The sequence below is a fragment of the Prionailurus viverrinus genome, chromosome F2 (assembly GCF_022837055.1).
Source record: "Prionailurus viverrinus isolate Anna chromosome F2, UM_Priviv_1.0, whole genome shotgun sequence".
Classification (NCBI taxonomy): Eukaryota; Metazoa; Chordata; class Mammalia; order Carnivora; family Felidae; genus Prionailurus; species Prionailurus viverrinus.
The window spans coordinates 54,134,900-54,159,817 of NC_062578.1; the positions used below are offsets into that span (position 1 = coordinate 54,134,900).

At 38.7% G+C, this 24,918-nt stretch overlaps 1 protein-coding gene across 1 annotated transcript; it reads right to left on the minus strand.

The window, feature by feature from the left end:
* Positions 1 to 19,350: 19,350 nt before the first annotated feature.
* Positions 19,351 to 20,595, minus strand: TMEM74 (transmembrane protein 74). Its single transcript, XM_047841833.1, has one exon. The coding sequence runs from the start codon at positions 20,593 to 20,595 to the stop codon at positions 19,678 to 19,680; it is 918 nt and encodes a 305-aa protein (XP_047697789.1). The 3' UTR covers positions 19,351 to 19,677.
* Positions 20,596 to 24,918: the final 4,323 nt, after the last annotated feature.

Sequence of the window (24,918 nt, forward strand, 5' to 3'; positions counted from 1 at the left end):
TTCGTTAATGAAATCTGTATCTCAATTCTTGAATTCTTGAATCGGCATTCTTGAATTGGGAAATTAGCTTTTTCTCTGGAGTTATCCTACAGGCAGGTAGAGGTCTACTGATTATTTGCATAATCCCAGAATTAAACAATAATTCTTCCACCTGGTAACGTGACAGGTTTCTGATTAAATATTCTTTCATGAACACAGTTTAACATGACAATATTTAGGAAAAGGAAGTGCAAGAGTTATCGAAAAGGTGCTTAAGGGGAAAATAATTGGTAAGACATGATTTTGCCTAATTTTTTTTCCTTTTTCTTTTTCTATTACCTCTGGAAAGTGAGCCTTTAGAAACTGCCATTTCCACACTAACAGGGAAAACTTGATAGCATTTTATGGGATATTCCATTTCTCTCTTGCCCTCAAACACAACCAAGATAAACAAGAAGATGTGTAAATGGCAAGTTAAGTCTGGGTGACAACATCATGGCAAACCTACTGCAGTGAGCAGTAGAATGAGCGAGAGAGAATGGAGGTTGAATAAAAAAGCGAATTCCTAGATGCTATGTACATTTTTTTCTATTCTGAAGTAGGGACTGCTTTGAGTTTAAGATGAAGAAAATTCCTTATCCCTTCTAAATGCATGATAAAGTTAGTTTAAGACAAAAGGTCATGTGGCTGCCTCATCCTGCTGATGCCATTCAAAGTGAGAACATTTCTCTATGGGGTGCTTGCTCTTCAGGCTTAGCTGGTGGACGTCATTTCTGAGTGGTGACAGAGGGAGTATGAGCTTGAACCGCCACGGAGGAGTAGTGCCTCTTCTTCCAGCTCATGTCACTCTGCTTTCATCTTTGTTTCCAAATTACTGGCTGCTAAAAATGCTTATAGCTGACCTTTAAGGACATTCTGCACCCTCCTAGGTACCTGTAAGATTAGTCCCAGTTTGGGCAGAGATGAACTCACTCCCTTATGTTCTCCGGCTAAAGAAAATCCTTAAGAACTCAGCCAAGCTGAGTTTATCACTCTTCATCCACCTGCTATATTTTTAGGGCTCCAATATTTTGTGCCTTTTACCCTCTTCCTATTCACTTGTCACCATATCAAGTCAATGTGATCACCATTTCCAGGTGATTCTATTCCAACTTCAACATATCCTCTGGTGCTTGATTTGCCTGTGGTCAGGATTAGGTGTAAAAGTAGACGATAGTATCGTATCTGTTTACTTTTCCTACTCTAATGTTGATTTTGACTATTCAGTACCAGGTTTGAACCGGAGATCAGAGGGTGGCTAATCCTGAGAACAGAGATTCAGATCTGACAAATCTGCCTTACTTAAGGTGCTCTTTTCTCTAGCTACTGGTGGCACTACAATTTTAAATCAGTCTTCTCAAGGGCCTTTATTAGCCAGGGCTTTAAGAAGTGGTATGAACAATGACCCCTAGATAACACAAACTAGTTAAGGTTTTAGCAGTTTGAAATTACTTATTCATTTGTTTTTTAGCGGACTCAGGCATGAAATATAAAAATCTAGCAGAGGGAACAGAGATAATAAAAGGGAAAGAATGGACCTGACTTTACAAAGTCAATTTCTCCATATCTCTTGTTATGGGATTTTTTCTTAGCTAGTTTCCCATTAAAAAGTTTGATAAATTTGTAGGAGGGCCAGCCAAAACAATTTCATTTCTCATTGAAATTAAGCTTTTAACCCAATATGGTATATGTCAGAACATATTTCTTAGAAACTTTGTCCAGTTTTGGGTTAAAACCTAACTGGAAGCATTCTATCAATACAGGTATAAAATGCCGTCATGATTCTATGCTTCAGTTGGACAGCCTTCTGAGCATCACCAGAACTCATCTACCATCCATCTCAAACAGGACTTGGATACCATGATTAGCAGTGGGTCTACTGTGGTTCTACTGTGAAATGTCATTCATAGAAAACATGAATGGGAAAATATTGTTTCCTCATAAGCCATTTCTTCATAGAAAACACTTTGTCTTGTATCAATACCGAAAATACTTTATCAAACTCATTTATTCCTGTAAATGATATCTTTATCACTAAGAAAAGCCCACAATTTATTGAATAGTTCATCATTCCTAGAGGTAGAGCTTTTAAATATACTGACCCTCTATATTTCTTTATTTTTTTTATTTCTTTATTTATTTTTGAGACAGAGAGAGACAGAGCATGAGCAGGGGAGGGGCAGAGAGAGGGGGAGACACAGAATCTGAAGTGGGCTCCAGGCTCTGAGCTGTCAGCACAGAGCCCAACGGAGGGCTCAAACTCACGGAGCGTGAGATCATGACCTGAGCCAAAGTCAGACCTTCAACCGACTGAACCACCCAGGCGCCCCAATATACCAACCCTTTATATTTCTGCCCTAAGTTCTGACATTTGACGTACAAGAAAAGGAATAGGGTATCCTTTTCTAAAGTCTAAAGCTCTCCTAACATTCTTACCAAATTTTCTTTGGGGGAGGCTTTTTCACTATGGAGTTTATTTTGCAAGAGTTTGTAAGAACCAACCTGTCTCTTCCATATTGTAACTGAACCCTGGTTCGTATGCCCAATGCTCAGCAGTGCCAATCACTGAGAAAGTATGCAGCAAGGAAAGGGTTTATTTGAGAGGCAGCCAAACAAGGGGACAGCAGGCAGGGTCACATGTCTCACCCAACTGAGATTAGAACAAGTTTTTATAATCATAGGGATTAACATACATATTGATGAAAAGGGTGAGGAAACATGACTATTCATGAGGAAAGATGGAGCATGTGCATTGAGCAAACATATATGTGACACACATTCCATGTTTCCTTTGGGGTGGAATCTTAACATTAAAATGAGGCAAAACTCAGCCCCTGATGTCTGGAAGTCAGTAGGACAAGGAGAGGGGCTATGCCCATACTCTGAGAGCCAGTATAAACTGGACGTGGTCTTGGACTCATTGTCTTGCGAAGGAATGCAGGACTTTTCTTGTCCCAGGCTATAACCTTATCAGTGACCTTCCATCTGTGTCAGCCCAGGCCTCTGCAGAGACAGCTGGTGGATTTGCTAGTGGGATCTGAAAAGAAACAATAGCTAATTAGGGAGAAACAGGTCTCTGAAAAACAAGCTTTAAATTTCCTGTTAATCTTAACACTACGGGGCAGTTTCTATATCAGAACATTAGGAAAAGGAACAAGCACATTGGTAGATAATTTTTAGTAAATTAACATAATCCAATTAACAGTGAAAGTATTTGCATGTATTGGCATTCCCTAATATTTAAGTAGGCAATACTAAATGACCTTACCAAGCAGAATTTTATTTATTTTTATTTTTTAAAGTTTTTATTAAATTTCAGTTAGTTAACATACAGTGTAATATTAGTTTAGTTTCAGGTGTACAATATAGTGATTCAACAATTCATACATCACCCAGTGCTCATCACAAGTGCACTCCTTAATCCCCATCACCTATTTCACCCACCTCCTCCACCCACTCCCCTCTGGTAACCATCAGTTTGTTCTCTGTAGTTAAGAGTCTGTTTCTTGGTTTGCCTCTCTCTCTTTTTTCCCTTTGCTCATTTGTTTTGTTTCTGAAATTCCACATATGAGTGAAATCATATGGTATTTGTTTTTCTCATATTGACTTATTTCTCTCAGCATTATACTGTCTAGTTCCATCCATGTCATTGCAAATGGCAAGATTTCATTCCTTTTTGTGACTGAATAATATTACATTATATATATATATATATATGTATATATATAAATCTTCTTTATCCATTCATCAGACGAATGGACACTTGGGCTGTTTCCATAATGTGGCTACTGTAAATAATGCTGCCATAAACATTGGGGTGCATATATCCCTTTGAGTCAGTATTTTTGTATTCTGATCCAGCAGAATTTTAAAATGCCCAGTGAAAGCAGTAATTAAGGATTACTTTGCTGTTGTTCTTGTTGTTATCATTTTATTGTTTACTGGGTTATTTCATTTAGATCTTGTTAGACTCATCAGAATGTTCTCTATATAGGCAATGAAGAGCTTATTTTTTGACCAAGGTAATATATTATCAACATAAATTTCAAAGTTTTCAAACTAAAACTATATTCTCAACCCTTTATGGTATGAAAATTATTTAACTGATTGAATAAATTCAAAATGATTTTCCAAGTTAGAGTGACTTTTGCAAGGTCTCTGAGGGCTTCCATTCATGGAGACAGGCTAAGAACTTCCATATGCACCATCATAAAAAGGACCCTCTGAAATATTCACAATAGAATTTCAACTCTTCCCCTATAGGTCTGATACCTGAAGTGTTTGAGATTTACTTTCATAGACAAATAGTATCTCAACAACGTGGGCACTCATCAGAGAATTCAAGAACAAAAGACCAGAGCCTGAGCAGTATTGTTAGAAGCTTTGCTAGAAAAATCCAGTATTCGAAAGTCAGTCAGAGAAGAATGTTAACTATCTGATCCCAAGAGAATTTGGGCTCCATGCCCTTAATTCATCAGAAAGCAAGCTGGGCTGTATTACCTTAGTTTTCTGATAATAATATATCTTTAGCTTTTAATATATTAGATATAATATAATTATATGATATATTAATTATATTTATATAATAATTACTATATATTATATATTATATAATCACATTAATAGGATACGTTATAATAATACATATATAACAGTATGCATAATATAGTAATTAACATAATGATTATATTAATATATTGGAAGCATCCATTTGAAGAACATTTCTGTAGCTTTGGCAAAACTATTTTCCATTGTATTACTCATTGTTCTTTATGTAAAGATCTACACGATATATTCCTCTCAGAATTTTGTGCCAGGGGGTGTTTCTTTTTATAAATTAATACCTAGACTTTATTTTTATCAAGTACTTCATAATAATGATCCAAAATTCTTCACTCTCTTTTTATTTTGTTTAATAGAAACCTCAAAGTTAACAAACTTATTGTGGGTTATTGACTAATATCAGGTATCTAGTTTATATTCTCTTATCTTCCTTCTGATTAATTTTGACTTAATCTTTTACTGTTAATTTTGGTTTAGGATCATTAATTACATTGATCTTCTCTGAAATAGATGAAGTACAATTACAGTTACCATACATCCTAGATTTTACAGGGACATTTTGATTTCAAGTGGCATTATTCTTTTACCTACAGATGATTAATTGAAATCTAATAATATACTTCCACATTCTTATATTTATAAAGTTTTTCATGAAAATAAGTTCACTGACCATTAAATATTTGAAAGACCCTGGCTTCCATTTTGGGTCAACATAGCTTCATATCATAAATAAGCTCAACCTCATTCCACTACTCCAGACCCATATTTCCAGCGGCCATTAGCCATCTTCACTTGAATGTGCCCCACATACTCCAGAGACAACATATCTTTTCCACCAAACCCAGTACTTCTTCCTGTACTTTTCAAACCTTGATTACTGTTAAATTACCTAAGCAGTTTCTCTCACTCTCTCCACCCTGTTCACATTAATCATCAACTTTATTTGTTTTGATCTTTCAAATGCCTATGTTATTCCCTTGTCTCAGTCTCTTCACTTTGCTAGTTCATCATTATTCCTTGGCCCCTTCCTGTTGCTTCCCACCTGTCCTCTACTCCAGCATCTGAGTTTTCTTTCTAAAACTGACTTCTGATTATGCCATTTTTAAAAGAAAATATCAGTAGTTCTTCCATTATCTGTAGAATATAGTTCAATTACATAACCATGACAAATAGTTGTCTTCTACCCCAATTTCCACTATTTACTCCTTTAACACACTTGTTTGCAGCGTTCACCCCTCATCTACCCCTGCTTCCTTCCCCTGCCCATATCACAACTCCTTTCAAGGATCACTTTCCTAGTATTTCTGGGAGAAATTATAGGTGAGTCAGTACATACCACAGCCTGCTTTTCTTCTGCCAGCAACTACCTGCTGCTGTTAGGCCTGGTTCAAACTTTCATTTGCTTCCCTAAGATCATGGAATTCTGGAACAGCCAAGGAGCCTGCCTCTAATGCCAAGGGGCCTGCTCTTCCCCTCTCTGCCCCATCCTTGAATTCTCCATGGTTCTACAAATATGAGGTTGTTATACATGGCTGACTTGTATGAAAGGTTTGAAGACATTAAAAGAGAAGGTACAGAATAATTAGGAACAGGGAATAGCTTCATATTAAATATGTAATATCACTGATCTTCAAAATCCTAAAGCCATCTTTGCAATGGGGAATTTGTCAACAAGTAGACTTTCCTTCTGAAGCCTATGACTTTCTTGGGCCCTCTCCCTCTGCCCTTTTCTCCCTCTGTCCTTCTCTTTTCTCCCTGGATGGGTATGCCTAACTTGCAAGTTCCTCATTATTTATTATATATAATAAAGTAATTATATATATTATATATATAAAGTATTTATATTATATATAATTTATTATATATAATAAAGTAATACTTTCCACCCTCTCTCCCCCTCAGAGGGGGAAGTTCAACCTGTGAGTAAAAAGCTACAAAATGGGTCCACTGTTATAAAATGGAAAAATTCCTTTTTTAAAACCAGTATGGTTTAGCATAGTGAGAAAATAAATAACTTTTCTAGTAAACTATTGTCTTACTGCAGTTGGATAGAACTTGACAATAATAAAACCAATTTCTCAGATAATTATAGGCCTCTTGGCAAGTCAGAATATTTTTTGATTGTGAAAGAGATAATATCCCTTTTTCCTCTGACGTATGTTCTGACATAAAACCTAAACTCACAAAAACCTCATAAGACGAGGAAGGAAAACTGATGAATACAGTTCAGCACAAATAATGCCATCTAGCTACCAAATAAATTATTCATTGTAGCTATTTATATGGTGTAATTCCTCTACTTACCTGACAATATGCTGACAAGTTCTTCTCTTTACTATATTTTTCGTCAGTCGACTTATTCAAGTCTGAAGAATGATAAGAGAATAATTGCCTCTCTCTCTCTCCTTCAAAGTTGTGTAGATTATGTTCATTATTCTAAGTTGTAGACAAAAATATTAAATTATTATATTTACAAGAAGGACAGTCTTGTCTCTGTGACTCCTTTAAAGGATGAGAGTATAAATGTAATTAAGGAACAAACTGGGTCACCCTGGTTCATTACTTCATGAATCACCGAATCCTAGGCCTGGCAGGGGACCTTGAGAGACACCCTCCCACTCTCAGCAAGAAGATATCACCAATCCCATTTTCATGGCCCTATTGAGAGGTTCTCACATTTTGCCTTCTAAGTCATTCCGGCATAATAATCCTGGATATCAGGATGGATAACTGAATTCTTCATGTTGCTTTCTTTCCCCCCCCCCCCCCAGGAAGCATCATGCTTTTTTTTTTTTGAAAGAGAGGGAGAGAGAGAGAGAGAAATAGAGAGTGGGAGAGGGACAGAGAGATGAAGAGAGAAAGAGAATCCCAAGCAAGCTCTGCACTGTCAGCACAGGACCCTACATGGGGCTTAAACCCACAAACTGTGAGATCATGACCTGAGCTGAAATCAAGAGTCGGTCACTTAATGGAATGAGCCACCCAGGCACCCCTACATGTTGCTTTCTTATCTTCTTATATTAGCCTAGGGAAGTCAAGATCTAAAAATAAATTGTTATTTTTTCCAATAAAAATTATTTTATTTTATTTTCTGGTTCCAAAACTTTTTCACTGTCATAGTACAGTTAAGTGCATGGGCTCAAACCCTACTTCCACAACTTACTAGCTGTGTGACCTTGAAGAATTTTAAACCTTTATGTGCCTCATTTTCATCATCATTAACATTGAAGTGACAATGGTAGCTACCTTACAGAGTCCATATGAAGATTAAATTAAAGGAGTTCATAGTTGTAAATGTCTTGAATGAAAACTGGCATATAGTAAGTATTATAAAAATGCTTGTTAAAAACTAAAAGCACATTTATAAAGAAAAAGAGAAATTCAGGAAATACAACAAAAGAAGCAAATTACTAATAACCTTACTCTAGAGATAGCTATTTACATTTTAATGTTCCTTCTTGTCATGTGTACATATAAACTACATACCTAGCACATAATTGGGATGATGCTGTATTCGAGAAAAGGCCCTGTATCATGAATTTCTTCACTTAATGTTACATTATGAGCACTTCTCCATATCCTTAAAAATCTTTGAAAAGCTTTAGTGGTTTTACAGCAATCCTTTTATGAGCTTACCTCATCTCAACAATCCCTCTATCCAGCTATGAGATTGTTTTCAGTGTTTCACTTTGTAGCTAAAGCAGCAGTAAATATCTTTGTAAATCAACTTTTATCCATCTCCTTGAATATTTCTATTCTAAGTTTTCTTGAAGTGGGATACTGGGGGAAAGAACATTTCGAAGATTCCAGGTACATACTATTAATTTGTGTTTCAGAAAGAAATGTATTAGTCGATGCCCCTATGAAGCTATGTATGAAATAATATCTTTCATGGCAACATTAAGCATTGCTTTTTAAAAAGGGGAAAAAATGTTCCCAATTTGATACAATAAAAATTTTATCAGTTTTAATATTTTAAATTGAATGTTTTCATTCCTGGTGAAAGTGAATGTTTCTGCATTTCAGCTGTTAAAAACTAGTGAATTTTTCCTGAGACATGCCTTAGCCTTTGGCTCTGCAAGTAGAAGCCATTGTTCTTTTACATTTTCCCTTGTGTCGTGGTTTCTAACTTTAATCCACTTCGTGGCTCTCCTCTAAAGGATTTTTCCTTTTTTGGGTTCTTCTCTTATCCTGGAAACCAGGATAAGAGGCTACTTTAGTATTGGGGCCAGACTACTCGTTTCTGGCATAATGAGAGAATTCATCATGTTTCTATTTCTGCAAGTCATGAGCAATCAAGTGGTTGGTACGAGTTAGTATTGATCTGGGTACTACGGAGGTAAGAGAGGGTCCTTGCCCTTCCAGAATTTAAAGCTTAATTGTAAAGAAAACTCTAATGCATGAAACAATTAGTGATCAATACAAGGCAGCCTACACTGAGTGAATTTTAGAATACAGATACTAAGTGCCATGGTCATTTAAAGAAGGGAGAGATCAATGATGATGTGAGTAATCATCAGTGAGGTTGGCCTTGGCAGAAGGAAGGATAGGCAGTTGAGGTGAAAAGAACTACAGAAGTAAATGACAGCCTATTATAGATACACAGAGCATGGATTTTTGTGTCAGACCCAGGTGGGAAGTCTTAGCTCCACCATTTACTAGCTTTAAACTTAAGCAAGGGTATTAACCAGTCAAACTCTGGGTTTGAATCCCAACTCTGTCACTTATGAACTGTGTGTCAGAGCTAATATTTTGGGCAAGCTAATAGATTCAGTGGTAAATCTAACTTTGTTCATGAATAACATTATGGTAATCAGAGTACCTACCTCACAGGATTGTTGTGGGGATTAAATGAGCAAATGTGAGAACTGGGTCCTGGTACATTATAAGCACTCAGTAGTTTTAGCTTTCATCATTAACCTCTTTAGGCATCAATTTAGTAAATGTAATAAATCACTATATATGTAATCTATCACTATAGTAAATATAATCTATCACTAGTAAATGTAAATGATAATATACAAATGTAATCTATCACTAGTAAATGATAGTAAATGTAATCTATCACTATAATAGATAACTATGAGTGTCTTGACTGAGAACTAGATAGATTTGTAATTGCAAAGGAAAGAAAGAGCCTGGAACTGAAGATTTTCCCCCAAATTATGATGAACATCTTATAATTTGAAGTGAAATGCTTGGCTCTTCCCTCAATGTCAGTTTATTTATTCATTAGCCCACATGCACAGACCTATATCTTCCTCCATTTGGGCTTGAAAGCCTTTTTCTCTGCCAGGCCCAAAGTCAACTCTGATTGAGGAAGGAAGTAAAAGGTATGCAACTTTCTTTTTTTTTTTTTTTTTTTTTTTTTATGAAATTTATTGACAAATTGGTTTCCATACAACACCCAGTGCTCATCCCAAAAGGTGCCCTCCTCAATACCCATCACCCACCCTCTCCTCCCTCCCACCCCCCATCAACCCTCAGTTTGTTCTCAGTTTTTAACAGTCTCTTATGCTTTGGCTCTCTCCCATTCTAACCTCTTTTTTTTTTTTTTTCCTTCCCCTCCCCCATGGGTTCCTGTTAAGTTTCTCAGGATCCACATAAGAGTGAAACCATATGGTATCTGTCTTTCTCTGTATGGCTTATTTCACTTAGCATCACACTCTCCAGTTCCATCCACGTTGCTACAAAAGGCCATATTTCATTTTTTCTCATTGCCACGTAATATTCCATTGTGTATATAAACCACAATTTCTTTATCCATTCATCAGTTGATGGACATTTAGGCTCTTTCCATAATTTGGCTATTGTTGAGAGTGCTGCTATGAACATTGGGGTACAAGTGGCCCTATGCATCAGTGCTCCTGTATCCCTTGGATAAATTCCTAGCAGTGCTATTGCTGGGTCATAGGGTAGGTCTATTTTTAATTTTCTGAGGAACCTCCACACTGCTTTCCAGAGCGGCTGCACCAATTTGCAACTTTCTTAAACACTTCAGTCAGGAAGTGACACCCATCATTTTGCTTACATTCCATTGGTGCAAATTAGTCATGCAGCCCCACCTAAGTGAAGAGTGAATGGGGAATTGTAGTCCCTGGTTGGGTCACTGCTCTCTAGCAATAACTTGACACAAAGCTGCCATGATCTCTCTCTTTTCCTTATGCACAGCATATAAACTCCCAAGGGGGATGACTCAAAGATTCATCCAGATATGTCATTAATGAACCTTTATGTTTCAGAGACTCTCTCAGCCTCATCTATTACTGTTTTGGACCTAGTATCAGTCTCTCCCAACCCTCTTTACTTCTGTTTGCAGCCAGGGAATTTTCCTGAGCTTACCACTTGTTTAAGGAATGATTTAACATAGGTGCTGGCTTTGTTCTCTTCCTTCTCTGGTGCACCCAGTTTCCCTACTATGGATCTGCTCAGCAGCAGGGGGCATCGCTGACTATGCCATTTAAGTATCAAGGGAAAATAAGTTCAATTTTTAGCAATTGTTCTTAATGTCATCTGTATTCCAGAGTAGTTACATTTGCTAATTTGGCAGAACATAGACAAGGTAAAATAAAATTCAAGGATAAATTCAATATAAGCACACAAACTCTCTGGTCTGGACAAATGGCAGTGAAGAACAGCCTTTTGCCAGACTGCTCACTGAAAAGTATCTTTTAAGTTTTAATACTGAGAAATGTTAAAAACAAGAAAAACTTTTCAACCAAATAAAAGGATTTTGTTGGGCTTTTCTATGGCAAAACTCTTCTATTCAAAAGACAGAGTTTTCTGCCACATAACATTGGAGCTAATGATTGGAGCTATGGCTACTCAAGGTCTGGAGGCTTATGGTACAAGATATTAGCATATCATACTTTACAATTGAGGAAGACAGTTTTCAGATTGATTTTATGTCTTATGAAGAGAAATAAAATTTTCTTTCTCAGGCATGTCTATGATGGTAGAAATAAGAGACCTCCAAATGAATAGTTTCCACATAGATGATTGATAATGATGAAGGAGAGGAGGAGGCTAAGGAAGAGGAGGAAGGGAAGGAGGAGAAAAGAGGAGGAAGAGGTGGAAGAGGGAGAGAAGGTGAAGGAGAATATTATTTTTTATCATGATGATGGCCCAGTTCAGTTATTTGTCAGCCAGTACTTAATCAACATGAACACAGCTCCCACGTACTTCCAAACACCTACGTTGTGCCATTACAAAGCAGCCCACTGAAGGGGCGCCTGGGTGGCTCAGTCAGTTAAGCGGCGGACTTCAGCTCAGGCCATGATCTCGCGGTCCGTGAGTTCTAGCCCCGCGTCAGGCTCTGTGCTGACAGCTCAGAGCCTGGAGCCTGCTTCAGATTCTGTGTCTCCCTCTCTCTGACCCTCCGCTGTTCATGCTCTGTCTCTCCCTGTCTCAAAAATAAATAAACGTTAAAAAAAAAAAAACTTAAAAAAAAAAAGCAGCCCACTGAAGATAATGGTGAACCTAAAGATGGAATACCCGACAGGGTTCCCTCTCAGCCTTTGTCCCATTTATCATTTTTAAGTTTCATCCTGCAAAGCAAACACTATTATCCCTATTTTACAAATGAAGAAACTAGGTCTTGGGGCACCTGGGGGCTCAATCAATTAAGTGTCTGACTCTTGACAAAATCTCAGGTCATGATCTCATAGTTCAACAGTTCAAGCCCCCCATTGGGCTCTGTACTGACAGTGTGGAGCCTGCTCAGGATTCTCTCTCTCCCTTTCTCTGTCCCTCCTTGTGTGTGCACACTCTGTCTCACTCTCTCTCTCAAAATAAATAAATAAACTTAAAAAAAAAAAAAAGAAACTAGAACTCAGATGACTTGACAAGAGTAGAGGAGCAGGCATTCAAACTTCAAGTCATTTGTTTCCCTGATTATGAAGTTCTCATTATACCATGTGTTATGAAGACTAAGCAAGATACTACATGAAAGCTGAATGCCTGGCACATAGCACTCAGATGGGACTTTCTTCCGTCTTTGAGCTCCTTCCCGGAGAGTATATAAATCCTTTGAGAACTATTGTGCACACAGGAAGAATAACTACATTTTCTTTTCAGCTCTAAGGAAAGTGTCAGTATAAGCTTATCTGAACCTCGGTGGGGGAAGTGAGTAGGATGACTGCGAGTTTTGATGGGTTTAATTTGGTTTTATATTTTGAGAAATGGCTGTGTTCTCTAAAACAAAATATTGGTACGATTGCCTTACAGAAAGAGTTTATTTCTCAAACCCCATGACTATTATTTGACTTTATAAAATGATGAATACAAAATGAAATAGCTAGTATAGAATTTTTTGTTGTTGCAGGGGTAACATTCCTTCTAACCTGGAGTAAGTAATGACTCTCTAGTGAAGTTGTCTTAGGTTTCAATCTTTTCTCTACTGCTTATTAGTTGTGTAACTTTGGCCAGTTATCTAATATTCTTGAGGTCCAGTCTTTTATTTTTAAAATGAAGGTAATAATTCTTAGCTTGCAGGAGTGTTGTGAGAGTCTAGTAAGGTATAAATTCCGTAACATATAGTAAGGAATTAAGAAAGTGCTTCCTCCTGCTCAGGAGTTCAAAGAATTGGGATTGGTATTTTAATCCCTTCATTTTTATGATAAAATAATACAACAAAATCATAATAGGTAATCTTAAAGTAAATCGGGATCATTTCCCTCGTTAAAAAGCACGACTGAATTTTATGTTTCTGGGAGTTTTTAGAATAGTTTGTTGTTGTTGTTGTTTTTCTGGGGGATTTTTTTGCCCTCAGTATAAAAATATTAAAAATAAATGGATCAAGCAGTCATCAGAGAATGCAGGAATTTTTATGTTGATACATAATATGCTTTAACAACACAAAGACCTTAGAAATTGTGGTGGTTATTAGTGTTTGCCAAACAGCCCTAGGTCTCCCCACTTCAGGGCACATGACGGACCTGCATTTCCTGGCCCGACTGGGACTATGTAATTAGTCCTAGCCGGCAAGTTGCCAGGAGGTCCAGTACCTGTTCCAGACCATTCAGACTCTCTTCTTCCCTAGAGCCTGACAACCAGCAACATTGGAAAGGTAGCTAAATCAGATAGGGTCTCTAAGAGACTTCTTGCTGACCGGTAAGAGTCATATAAAAAAGATACTGTGGAATTGTGGCAGCATTATGTAGCTCATTCCAAATGATCAGAGGTGGTTAAAAAAAAAAAAAGTCTTCTAGCAAAAAGTACATAAAACTACATTATACATATATGTTTATTTATATATTGTGGTATGTGTGTGTGTGTATATATATATATATATGTAACTAGTTCTTTTCTTTTATAGTACATAAGAATCTTGATCCAATTTTTGTTTTAAATAAGTGGAGTAAATTATGAAGCTTCACTTTAAACTGCCCCCTTAGAAGTCTCAGCCTTGACAATACTAATACACAATAAGGATAACATTTCACTTAATAATATAAATTATTATTCATCCTTCAAATGAAAATGGGGATCAAAAGTAGATTAAGAGAAATTTAAGAGTACGATCATAAGTTAATTTGATTTTTTTCATCTAAAAGCTTTCTAGATATTTGGATAAGTATTTTTTAAAATATCAATACCAATTCATGTGTTTTTCCCACATCGTGCAATTCACACTCTAAGTTTAATACTGAGTAAAACCAAATAGCTTTGACTATTTCGTACAAAGTAAAATAATAAAGTATGGTTCATATTGTTCAATGATATAGTAGCAAGAAAAAATGACATATTGGAGTCAGGGTAAATATCACTTGCAATTTTTTTGTACAAATAATTTCAAATATAATCTTAAAAGACCAAATCAGCATCACAGATTCATATTCAAACCAATAAAAGTTAACAAACACAATGAAACATCTTTATAAACAGTTTTATTTTAAAATGATATGACACACTTGCAATTAACACATAAGGCATCACATGCCCAAAGGAAAAGCCCATAACCTTAATAACTGCCCTTTTAGAATATTAAAACACATAATCAACATCAAATTATTTTTCTTGTTTGGCAAGAAAAATAAAATTAAAAGCATGATGAGAACCACAAAATAGAAACTCCCAATATACTATATAGTAATAATCCATCGTTGCATTCTTGTACATTTGTTCAGAGCCTGGGTAGGAAGCATAAAGATGGCAGTGGGAGAGTAAGACTGGCTCTTCCCAAAACAGGAAAATTGCTAAAACTTGGAGCAGAGGAAAGTACTGTCTGCTTCCCATATTTCCTTGAAATAAAACAAGAATTCATGGTAAAATAACTTCTAAATATGCCACACTCTTATGAGCCTGAAATTGAGTGGTTAAGAAAATAAATCAAACATCTGTGAGATGCTGACCAGCCAAAAGAGATCTATGTAATTATGGCATTTCATTCTGAGGTTGATTCTAAATCCTTAATTCATGACCTGTGAAAGACTTCTGTTATCCTTAAAGTCAACGTTAAGGCATGCCAAGTTTCCTATAAGAAAATTGTTTTAACAATAGCTTTGGGTGTTACAGTTCTACAATTATAAAACATTCTCCTAATACATATATAGACTTGAGTAGACATAAACTTACGCATTAACAAACATAAACTACAGGTATTCTCTTAAATGTAAGCCACAGATTATTGAAATCACTTTTACATATTTAAAAGAACATCCCCCTTTTTACAGTGTCAGTGCACAAATCAGGCAAATTATTTCCCAAGTTCTGACCATAAAAGTTGGAAGGAGAGAATATTATAGAGTACTATGAACCATAAAATGATATAGCTGAAAGACAATGATATGTTAATTCTCTTTCTTATGAACCCTTTTATGCTGGGAAAAGCCAGTGAGACTTCATTATAATTCTTTTCATTGTAGTCATTCTTTATGCCCAGTTCTGGGAAAGGTCAAACCCCATTACAGAGAACTGTAAGGATCTGTCTTATTCCTTTGTCACAGTGGAATCTAGCTGGTGGTATTAAATCTTGCTGAATAGGTGAGCCATTGGTGAAGGTTGTGAATCTCTTTGGTCAGACCACATTTTTGTGGTGGCAGTAATTGCCGCAATGGAATCTGACCTTCAGATTGAAAAACCTTCTCCTACTAGATATATAGAATTTTTTTTTTCCTTAACTCTAGATGACTAATCCAGGTAAGGATTTGCATATGCCTGTCATTGCACATATGAAAGATGAAGGCTGAAATGTTTAAATGCTCTTGCCTAGAATTTTTGCCTGTCACAAGAAGCAACAAAAAGTAGAGCCGCTTGGGTTCAGACCCTAATTCCTGCCATTCAGCTGGCGTAGTGCTCACTCAGTCACTACCCTTACTCTGGAGGACAAAGGGAAGGCACAAATGAATTTAGTAGGGCAGTCTCTTTGTCTAAATTTGCACCTCAAAGGACATGTGCCAGCACTGGTCCAATTGGGTCCCTAAAACAAGTAAGTATGAGAGGGAGGTATTTTCAGCTAAGATATTTTAAGTAGCCATCAAAGCATGTGATACCAGTATCAGGCAAGTATCCAAGCCCCAATAAGGAGCCTTTTATTAAAGCCATTAGGAGGATCAGGGGCACCTGGGTGGCTCAGTAGGTTGCACGTCAAACTTTGGCTCAGATCATGATCTCACGGTTCATGAGTTTGAGCCCACATTGGGCTTGCCGGTATCAGCACAGAGCCTGGCTGTCAAAGTAAAACCCACTTCGGATCCTCTGTCCATGTCTCTCTCTGCCCCACCCTTGCTCACACTCTCTCTCTCAAAAGTAAACAAACATTTAATAGATAGATAGATAGATAGATAGATAGATAGATAGATAGATAGAAGGATTAAACTGCCCATTAGCATATAGATCCCAGTAGTAATAGAGAAAGCTTTCTTTCTGGTACTCACCCCTTTGGACCGCATTACTGAACAATGAACTGCTTTACGATTAGGAAAGTACTTTAGTTTAGTTTTTTTAACACCTGATAAAAAGTTTAAGACCTAAACCACAGACCTCTGAAAAAGCTTTGCTGTTCCAGATCTAGCAATAAAAGGTTTCATGGACAACGACCAGCACCATGTTAAAAAGATAGATGTAAGGTCATAATCTCCATGTAGGATCCAAGACCAACACCATAGCTATCATCTGTTCAATGTGTGTAATATAATCACCTGATCTGCCAAAGTCCTTCTAAATAAATATATTTAGAGCCCAAAGCCTCTGTATCTGATTGGAAACAATAGTGTCTAAAGTCCAGGGCTTTTTGTTGCTTGTGTTACCAAGGCTTTAAATTCAAGTACTCCTTATCTTGAATTCAGGCACTGATAGGATCAACTAGGGCTATACAAGGGAATACTGGAGGAAAGCTGATTAAGGCAGTTATCTGAACTGTGTCAACACAGCACTATAGGAGATGTCCAGATGATTTCTGAATTGGTTCTTTTTGGAGTAATAGTCTGCCATCATATAAGTAGAGACTTGAAAGAGATGTGTCCTATATATGGACAGATTTAAATAGTGTTGAAATAAGTAAGCATTGATTACTATACTTCAATTTTAAAATTTTAAGGAAGGGAAGGAAGAAATATATTCTGACTTGTTAGGTCTTTCCTCATGCATGTCTTTTACTAATTGGGATACATATACAGATATAATAGGATGGATATATATATATATATAATATATATATATTATATATATATATATACACACACATATATCCCTTAGATCACATCAGAACTGTATGTGATTTGGTAGCACTGGAAGATTCATTAAATGTTTCCAAATGAAAAGTTCTGGCTTTTTCTCCTTTATCCAGTTTTACATTATTGAAAAACTTCCTAACACTTGATTCTCAAACTTGTCCTCCTTCATGAGCTGAAAATCAGGCTGCACATTAATTCAGTTTAGCCTGCAATTTGGCTAATTAATCATGTTTCTCCAATAAATAAAAACAAAACTCAGCTGATCCCACTTAGCTTTTAAGAACAAGCATTATTTTTTTAACGTATTTTTTTTAAAGACACACAGCCCAGACCTACTCACTCATCCAAGGATATCATTACCTTATTGCCCCAACTTAATGTATGGTGGGGCCCAAGCAGGTTTGAATCTGATAATTTATAAACCTTCAAAATATTGAATTTATACTTCCAGTAAGCCAGCTTCAACATAAACCGTGACATGATAATCACAATAAAACAAAAACTTTTTTCAAAAAGCACGATGAAACAGCAATAGAAAACAAAAATCACGTTTATGATGTTCCAATTATTTCCAAGTCAGTTAATAGCCTGTTATATAGAATAAGGTAATTCAGCTACATCTAGCTTCCTCTGATGTCCACGTAAGTTCTCATTTTTACCTAATAATTCTTTCACATGCCTGCCCTCTCTATTTTTACTATCTTCTGATCTTACCTTTTTGATTTTCATCTTAACCCTTAGTAACACACAGTGTACCTAACTCATCAAATCAATCTCTGACATCAACAGGAGCTCATTCACATAAACATCCTGACTCACACACTCTGCCAGCCAAAGTCACCCACATATTCCAGTCCTCAATAACAACAAAAACTTCAGGCATTAGAATTAGGCTTTGGAATCAATAAAGAAATCATGTTCTCGCTTACCCATCTCTGCCCTCCCACCCCAAATTCCAAGTTCCAGCCCTTTGTAAGATCCTGGTAATGCACTAATGGAAGTTAAAAGAGCTCTTGCAGTGGGAGGATGGAAACACCTCAAAGATTAATTGCAAAATGCAAGCTATTTGAGGCTCCATTTCCTACCCCTTCCCAAACCATAACTATACGGAGACAGTGTGTTAGTGTGGACACTGGATGTGTGTTTTGCAAAGTTGTGACCACTTTGCTCATCGTGCCTCTCACGGAGCAAGTGTAAACATCATGAGGCAAGGCATCACAGTTTCCGAGGGCCTGGATGAGGAACGGAGAGAGACACTTAGACCATGTTAGGAGGAGGCGAGTTTTCGTGAAGATGCAGTTCCCACTGAATCAGTTTCCTCTCTCTTTGTCACTCTTATCTTTTAATTTTTTGGCTGTGGGCTTAAGGACTGCTTCCATCCTGGGGCAATGGTTTGTTGCTTTGCCAAGAGTAAGTGATACCAATTTCTAAATGTTTCTAACAGTCTAGCTGCAATTGTATTGGAAATTTTCTCCAAACAATAACAAAATGTCACCTGGGTGTGTCTGAGCTAATCATGACTCTGACCTGCCTAGAGGTTTATAAGTCTGGAAATATATTAAAAATGTCTAATGCTTTGCCTCTCTGGTGTGAGAACCAGGAGACTTCAAGAGCCCGGGTAACCTGTGGGATAGCTAAACCACAAACAGAAAATGAAATTTACGTAAGCAATTAATTTTACTGTACCTAGAAAATGGGCATGCAACACCAGCTCATATCTGGCACTAACATTCTGGGTTAAATTCAGATTGGTCTAATAATGATTTATATATTTTTCTTTTCCTAGAAAGTTTATTCTAATGATTTAGTTACCACTTCTGAGTACAGGAATGATTATAAATACAACATATATATTCTTGCATTTTTAAAATAATCAACATCCTCAAGCTTCAAAATATTCAAATTCAAAACCCTATATTTTAATGTTCAGCCAAATTAGAGGAAGAAAAAATTTAGCAAGAGAATGGATAAGCACCTTTGAGAATTAAATGTAAGCCTTATTGTGTGATTAGTGCTTAGGTTCTTTTTCACAAAATAAGTTACTAATTGATCCTACTGTGTGCAGGACTTCTTAATGTCCAAAGAATACCCCATACCATGTTAAAAAATCATTTGTACGCTGGTTGTTAGAAATATTTTGCTATAGAAACAGAAGCTGATGGCCATTACAGATTAATTAATCTCAGCTCTTTACAAGGACAGGTGTAGCTGGTTGTAGTTTCTTAATGCATCTTAACACAGCTTTTCTTGTAAATAAAAAATACATATAGAACAAAAACACTCACTGGCTGTTGGTTTGTGAAATGAGCATTTCCTGACAAGCAAATAAACTGCACTGTTAATTTTAAGAAAAGTGGTTGGTTGGTTGGTTGGTTTTCACAGAAAATGCTAACGCAGACCCTCAAGAAGTTCACAACCAGAATTAACTCTGTACATCAAGAGCATCTTCTTCTACCAAGGACAGTTCCAGGGTGTTTTCATTCGTGCCGGTTTTCATCCTGAAGTTGAAAGAACCGTAGAGTTTTGCAGACTCTTTGGAAGAGGCAAACCTGTTGCGACGATATAGCTCCCCCTTCCACATAGACATCATCAGCAAACAGGACAGAACGACCCCGCCAAGAGTGAGCAGGCAGAGTCCCGCAATCACACAGCGATCCAGGTGAGCCCCCAACCTTGCGCTCTCCTTCTCCAAGCGTTCCATCTCCCGGGCCGCCACGGTGTTGGGATCCACAGTCACTTCCCGTGGAACAATGTAAGAGATGATCACCAGCAAGATGCCAGTGACCAAGAACAAGATGGCACTGATGAAACCATAGTCAACTGACCTCCCTGAAGATGTGGCTTCCGAACTTACATCATCCTCATCTTCGGATATCAAGGATACGGCAGCCTCATGGGACCACTCGTTTGGATTTCCCCAGCCAACGTCTCCCAGGTGATTGCTCCCTTTTGCTGAAGGGGAGCATCGGTTCCTTTGCTCTAAGTTGACATTCTCATCCACACAGGTAAAAGAAGTTTCTAATTCCTGGCTGCAGCAGTTGCAGACTTTCCGCCCTGCTGTTATTTGGTTGTTCCCTGAGTTGAGAGGTCCTGGTGGCAAGGAGTCTGTCTGAATAACTCTGTCTTGCAAAGAGGAGGAGGGGGATGCTGGAGAAGGACTAAGTTTAGATCCTTCAATCTCAGCTGCTTTTGGTGTTGACGTACAGTGTCTCTGGCAGCAGAGAGCAGCTTTGATGGCTGCTGCATCTGCCTGGCCATCAGGAGGGCCTCCTGAATGCCAGTCCCCAGCATCGCACAGGACAGCCTGGCTGCTCTTCTTAGCAAGGGAGTGGAGCTCCATCGGAGCTAGTCAGACATCCCCCAGCAGCTTCTGAGAATTCTGCCAACAGCAACACAGATAAGAACCCAACAAGAGCTAAGGCTGCACTACCAAGAGTATCGCTCCTGAGGTCCCCATCTCCTTTTCAGCCACAACTGTAGACACCTCAGCCCCAGTTCCTCTAAAAGGGGTAAAAGAAAGGAGAGGATACCTAGTGGCAAGAAAGTATGAAGAGGGCAAATCCTCTGACTTATCACCGGGATTAACACTGAGAAACTTAGGTCAGGGTAGAAAAGAAGCACAGAGGAAGTAGCAGTGTCTCTGAAGAAAGCATTGCCGTCACCAAGCCAAATTTATCCAAGGACTCACACATTACTGTGACAGGATCCCTCAAATAAGAGGCAAGTTTCCTGTAGAGAGACACAAATGAGAAAGGCAGGGACCTTTTTTAGCAGAGCCGCGATTTTCTGGAGAACCTGGGGAAGCACACACTTCTCAACAATTCAGTTAAATTACGTTTACACTATCTTTGTTCAGAACAGATTCTAATACAGATTAGCTTTACAGCATCACCATGGACGAACAAATATGTCATCATCAGCTGGGCTTTATTGGAACTGGGGCTCAGCATTTTGATTGAGTAGCTGAAGTGGGTAAAAGATGGCTGGTTTAATCAGCCACCTTTCTTAAACTTACACCTCATACATCCAATGACCTTAGTCAACCAGCCCTGTATTTTCAAGACCCTTGCTTGTTCGTTGTGCTTTCATTCTCAGCCCTTGTGGCTACATGACACCAGCTTGTTCTGGACCCAGAAGTATGCAGACAACATGCCTTAACTGTGTGACCCCTGCCAAATACGAGGGGCCAGCCCACTCCACACCCTTCCCCCCAACACACCTACCTGCTCTGGGTACAGGTCTGCTACTCTTGCTCACTGCGTCTGAATGGGTCTGAGTTCATCTCCCTCTGCCTACTTTGCTAAGAAACATGCATGCCAAATTGACCATCTGAAAGTTTTTATTTAGAAGTAAACTGACAGTAAAAGACAAATTATAAACCCACAGAGTCAACAGTTTGTGAGGTAAGCAGGTGAGAAGTTATATCCAAAGTTCCAAAATTACCTTTGGCACTTTGTATCCATGACATGCCCTTACCCCCACCACAGCACGGGACCTTTCTGTGATAGAACTTTGGGTTGAGTGGAAAACTGCCTATCTTTCTCTGCTTCTACCATCCTTTGCAGGATAGACTCCCTTTTCACTGTCACCAAGTACAGCAGTTTCAAGCAAAGGCCCTCTTTATTTTGCTTTCCAGGAATAATTGATTTAAACCATGGTTTGTGGGTTTATTATGCTCACAATCCACAGCTCCAACACCTGGTAACCCACACAGATGCACAAGTAAGGCTCACCTAATGGTCTACCTGGCAACTCACTTAAAATACTGGAGAGGGAATCCACATCCTTGCTGCTCTACGTTACAGTTTGTTTTGTTTTTAAAAAAACCACTTCTGGGGCGCCTGGGTGGCGCAGTCGGTTAAGCGTCCGACTTCAGCCAGGTCACGATCTCGCGGTCCGGGAGTTCGAGCCCCGTGTCGGGCTCTGGGCTGATGGCTCAGAGCCTGGAGCCTGCTTCCGATTCTGTGTCTCCCTCTCTCTCTGCCCCTCCCCCGTTCATGCTCTGTCTCTCTCTGTCTCAAAAATAAATAAAAAAAAGTTAAAAAAAAAAAAAATTTAAAAAAACCACTTCTCCCCTACTACCAAAGTTTCTCTGTAGCTAAAACAGAAAAACAAAACAAAATACAAAAAGACCAAATGCAAAAAACATTCAAGTGAACCAGAACTTTCCTTTAGCAAGTGGATACGGATCTCTACAGCTGGATCCCTCCAGGAAGGAAGTGGTGACAATGTATTTGATCAATTCCTGAAATGAAAAATCATCTCGCTGTGCCCTCAAACATGAGGTTCTCTGATTAACTTTTGGCACGATTAACTCATCACATTGGGCTTTTTTTTTTTTTTTTTTGATTAAAATGGGCAGAGCTCCTCATGAGACTTCCCATTTATAACAGAGGGAATGAAATCTCCACTTAATTCCCGTCTCCTGCTTCCCTCTCTCTTTAAAGAAAAGATAGACTCTGCTTGTTCCATCGGAGATATACTAGCTGCACAGTCGATTCCCTTTGCAGCTCCGTAATCCGGGGCTTCCATCCTCAGTAGAGAAAGGATAATCCCATGGGACCAGCTAAAGGCTCTTTCCTTCCGTCTCCTGCCTCTCCGTCTCTCTGGTTAAGAGCGCGGTTAATGAAATTGCACCTCAAAGCGAGGGGACAGCACTTTGCCTCCTCCGTCTGCCATTAACTAAACATTAATATCTGCATTGGAACTAACTAATACGGGCGAGGCTGATCTGGGGAAGCGACCTCGGGATCCGTCCAGCGCTCACTGTGCGAGAAGAGCGCGCAGCAAGCTCCGGGAAGCGATGCTCCCTGCGAGATCAATCCATCCATTCCGGGTGAACCTCAGGGCGCCCAGAGTCCGGCTGCGTTCGCCAAATACCCCGAGGCGAGGCAAGCAAGCACCTAGGGCAGGGACGCGCTCCGCTGCTCCGCCAGGCTCCCGGGGGGGTGGGGGGGGTCTCTCCCTCGCCCCAGCGCCTCCTCCCGGTCCCACTCTCCGTCACTCACCCCTGCTTTGACCACCACGTGCGGCTGGAGCACCGCGCGCCTGTTCCTGCGCGGCTCCACGGGAAAGTCCTCCGATTACCAGCCGTGGCACTTGTAGCCTCAGCGCGCCGCTGGGCTCCACGGGGTGGGCAGCGCCTGCTGTGCCGGTTGGGAGGGGCGGGGCGGGGCACTCCTTCTTGCTGAGCATCCCGGGAGTTGTAGTCCAGGGGCGGTCTCAATCCGCGCCCTACCCCCACCCCGTTCTCTCTCACTCCTGGCTTTTGCCCTTCCTGAAGACATTCCCGCTATACCTTCAGACTCCTGATTGGCTCTTTGGAAGAAATCGCTGTGCCCTAAACTCAAGGTTGGGTCCTGCAGCCTCAGGTAAGGCTGTAGGATTATGGGGGAAGGAGTGTATATTTAGTTCCAACCCTGTGCCAGGCAGTATGCATATTTTGGCTTATTTAATAGAACAGATCTTCGAAGTAGATTTTATTAATCCTCATTCTACAGATGAGGAAAGAGGCTCAGAGGAATTGTTTCATCCAAGATTACAAAGACAATAAATGGTACCTAATAAATTTTATTCAGCAATGTATTTCCAAAGTCATTGCCTTGCCCACAAAATCAGGAGAAATATGACCATTGAGGGTAAGGGATTGTTCTTTTGCCTATGCATCCTCTGTGCCTAGCCAAGTGTCTGATATCTGTTGAATTATGAATAGTAATGACCCAAAGTAGCAGAAATTAACGTAAATAACACTTATTACTGCCATGTTCTCTTGTGATTATTTCAGATACATTAACTTATTTAATATTCACAATTAATTTTTAGAGTCCTACAAAAAAATTATCATTTTTACAGGAGAGGAAACTGAATTACAAAGAAGCTGAGTAATTTGTTCGAAGTTGTAAGCTTGATACTCAGCAGAGGTGGGGCATGAACTCCAAAAGGTTCTAAGCATTATGCAAATTGAATGAATGGAAGAAAGACCAGAAGGTAAGAAAAGAAAGGGTTGGGAATAAAGGAAATCTGTAGGTGAAGCTACTGAGTTATGACTTTCAAGATAGAGCAGAGTAACTTCTTTGGATCACCCACCTTTGTAACCATAGTAGATTGCAGCAGCCAACAGCCAAAAGGAATGTGTGATTTGTGGATCATCTCTCAAGTTTTCGGAGTCACCTTTGGGACTATTGTAGGGTTATTGATTGTTTTCATCTAGGGGAAGCAAAAGAATGGCTGTAATGTAACTTTTTGCTACTTGTGAGTAGCTCACATAAACTGTGGTTGCTTGCTTTCAAGTGAGAAGTAAATCTCCTATAATGACACTTTTGTTGGTTTTCCTTTATAGTGATAGAATCCATAGTATCATAGTTCCAGGGACTTCACAATCCAGCCACTTTAAGATCTTTTTTCCCCATGACTCCCTTTTAGCCGGTTAGGCCCATTTGTTGATAAGCATGCCTTGTGTATTTGTGGTTTCTTCTCTGTTGCTTATTACACTTTTTTCCAGTGAGAATATCCTTCTTTCAATCCCCTATTCTTTCCACTCTTTGAGGACTATCTCCTTAGGTATCTCCTAAACCTCCTTTAGGTATCTCCTAAACCACACCTGCAGGGATACATACTGTTTTTAGTACTTCACATTTAAAAGGGAACACAAAGGCACCATAGG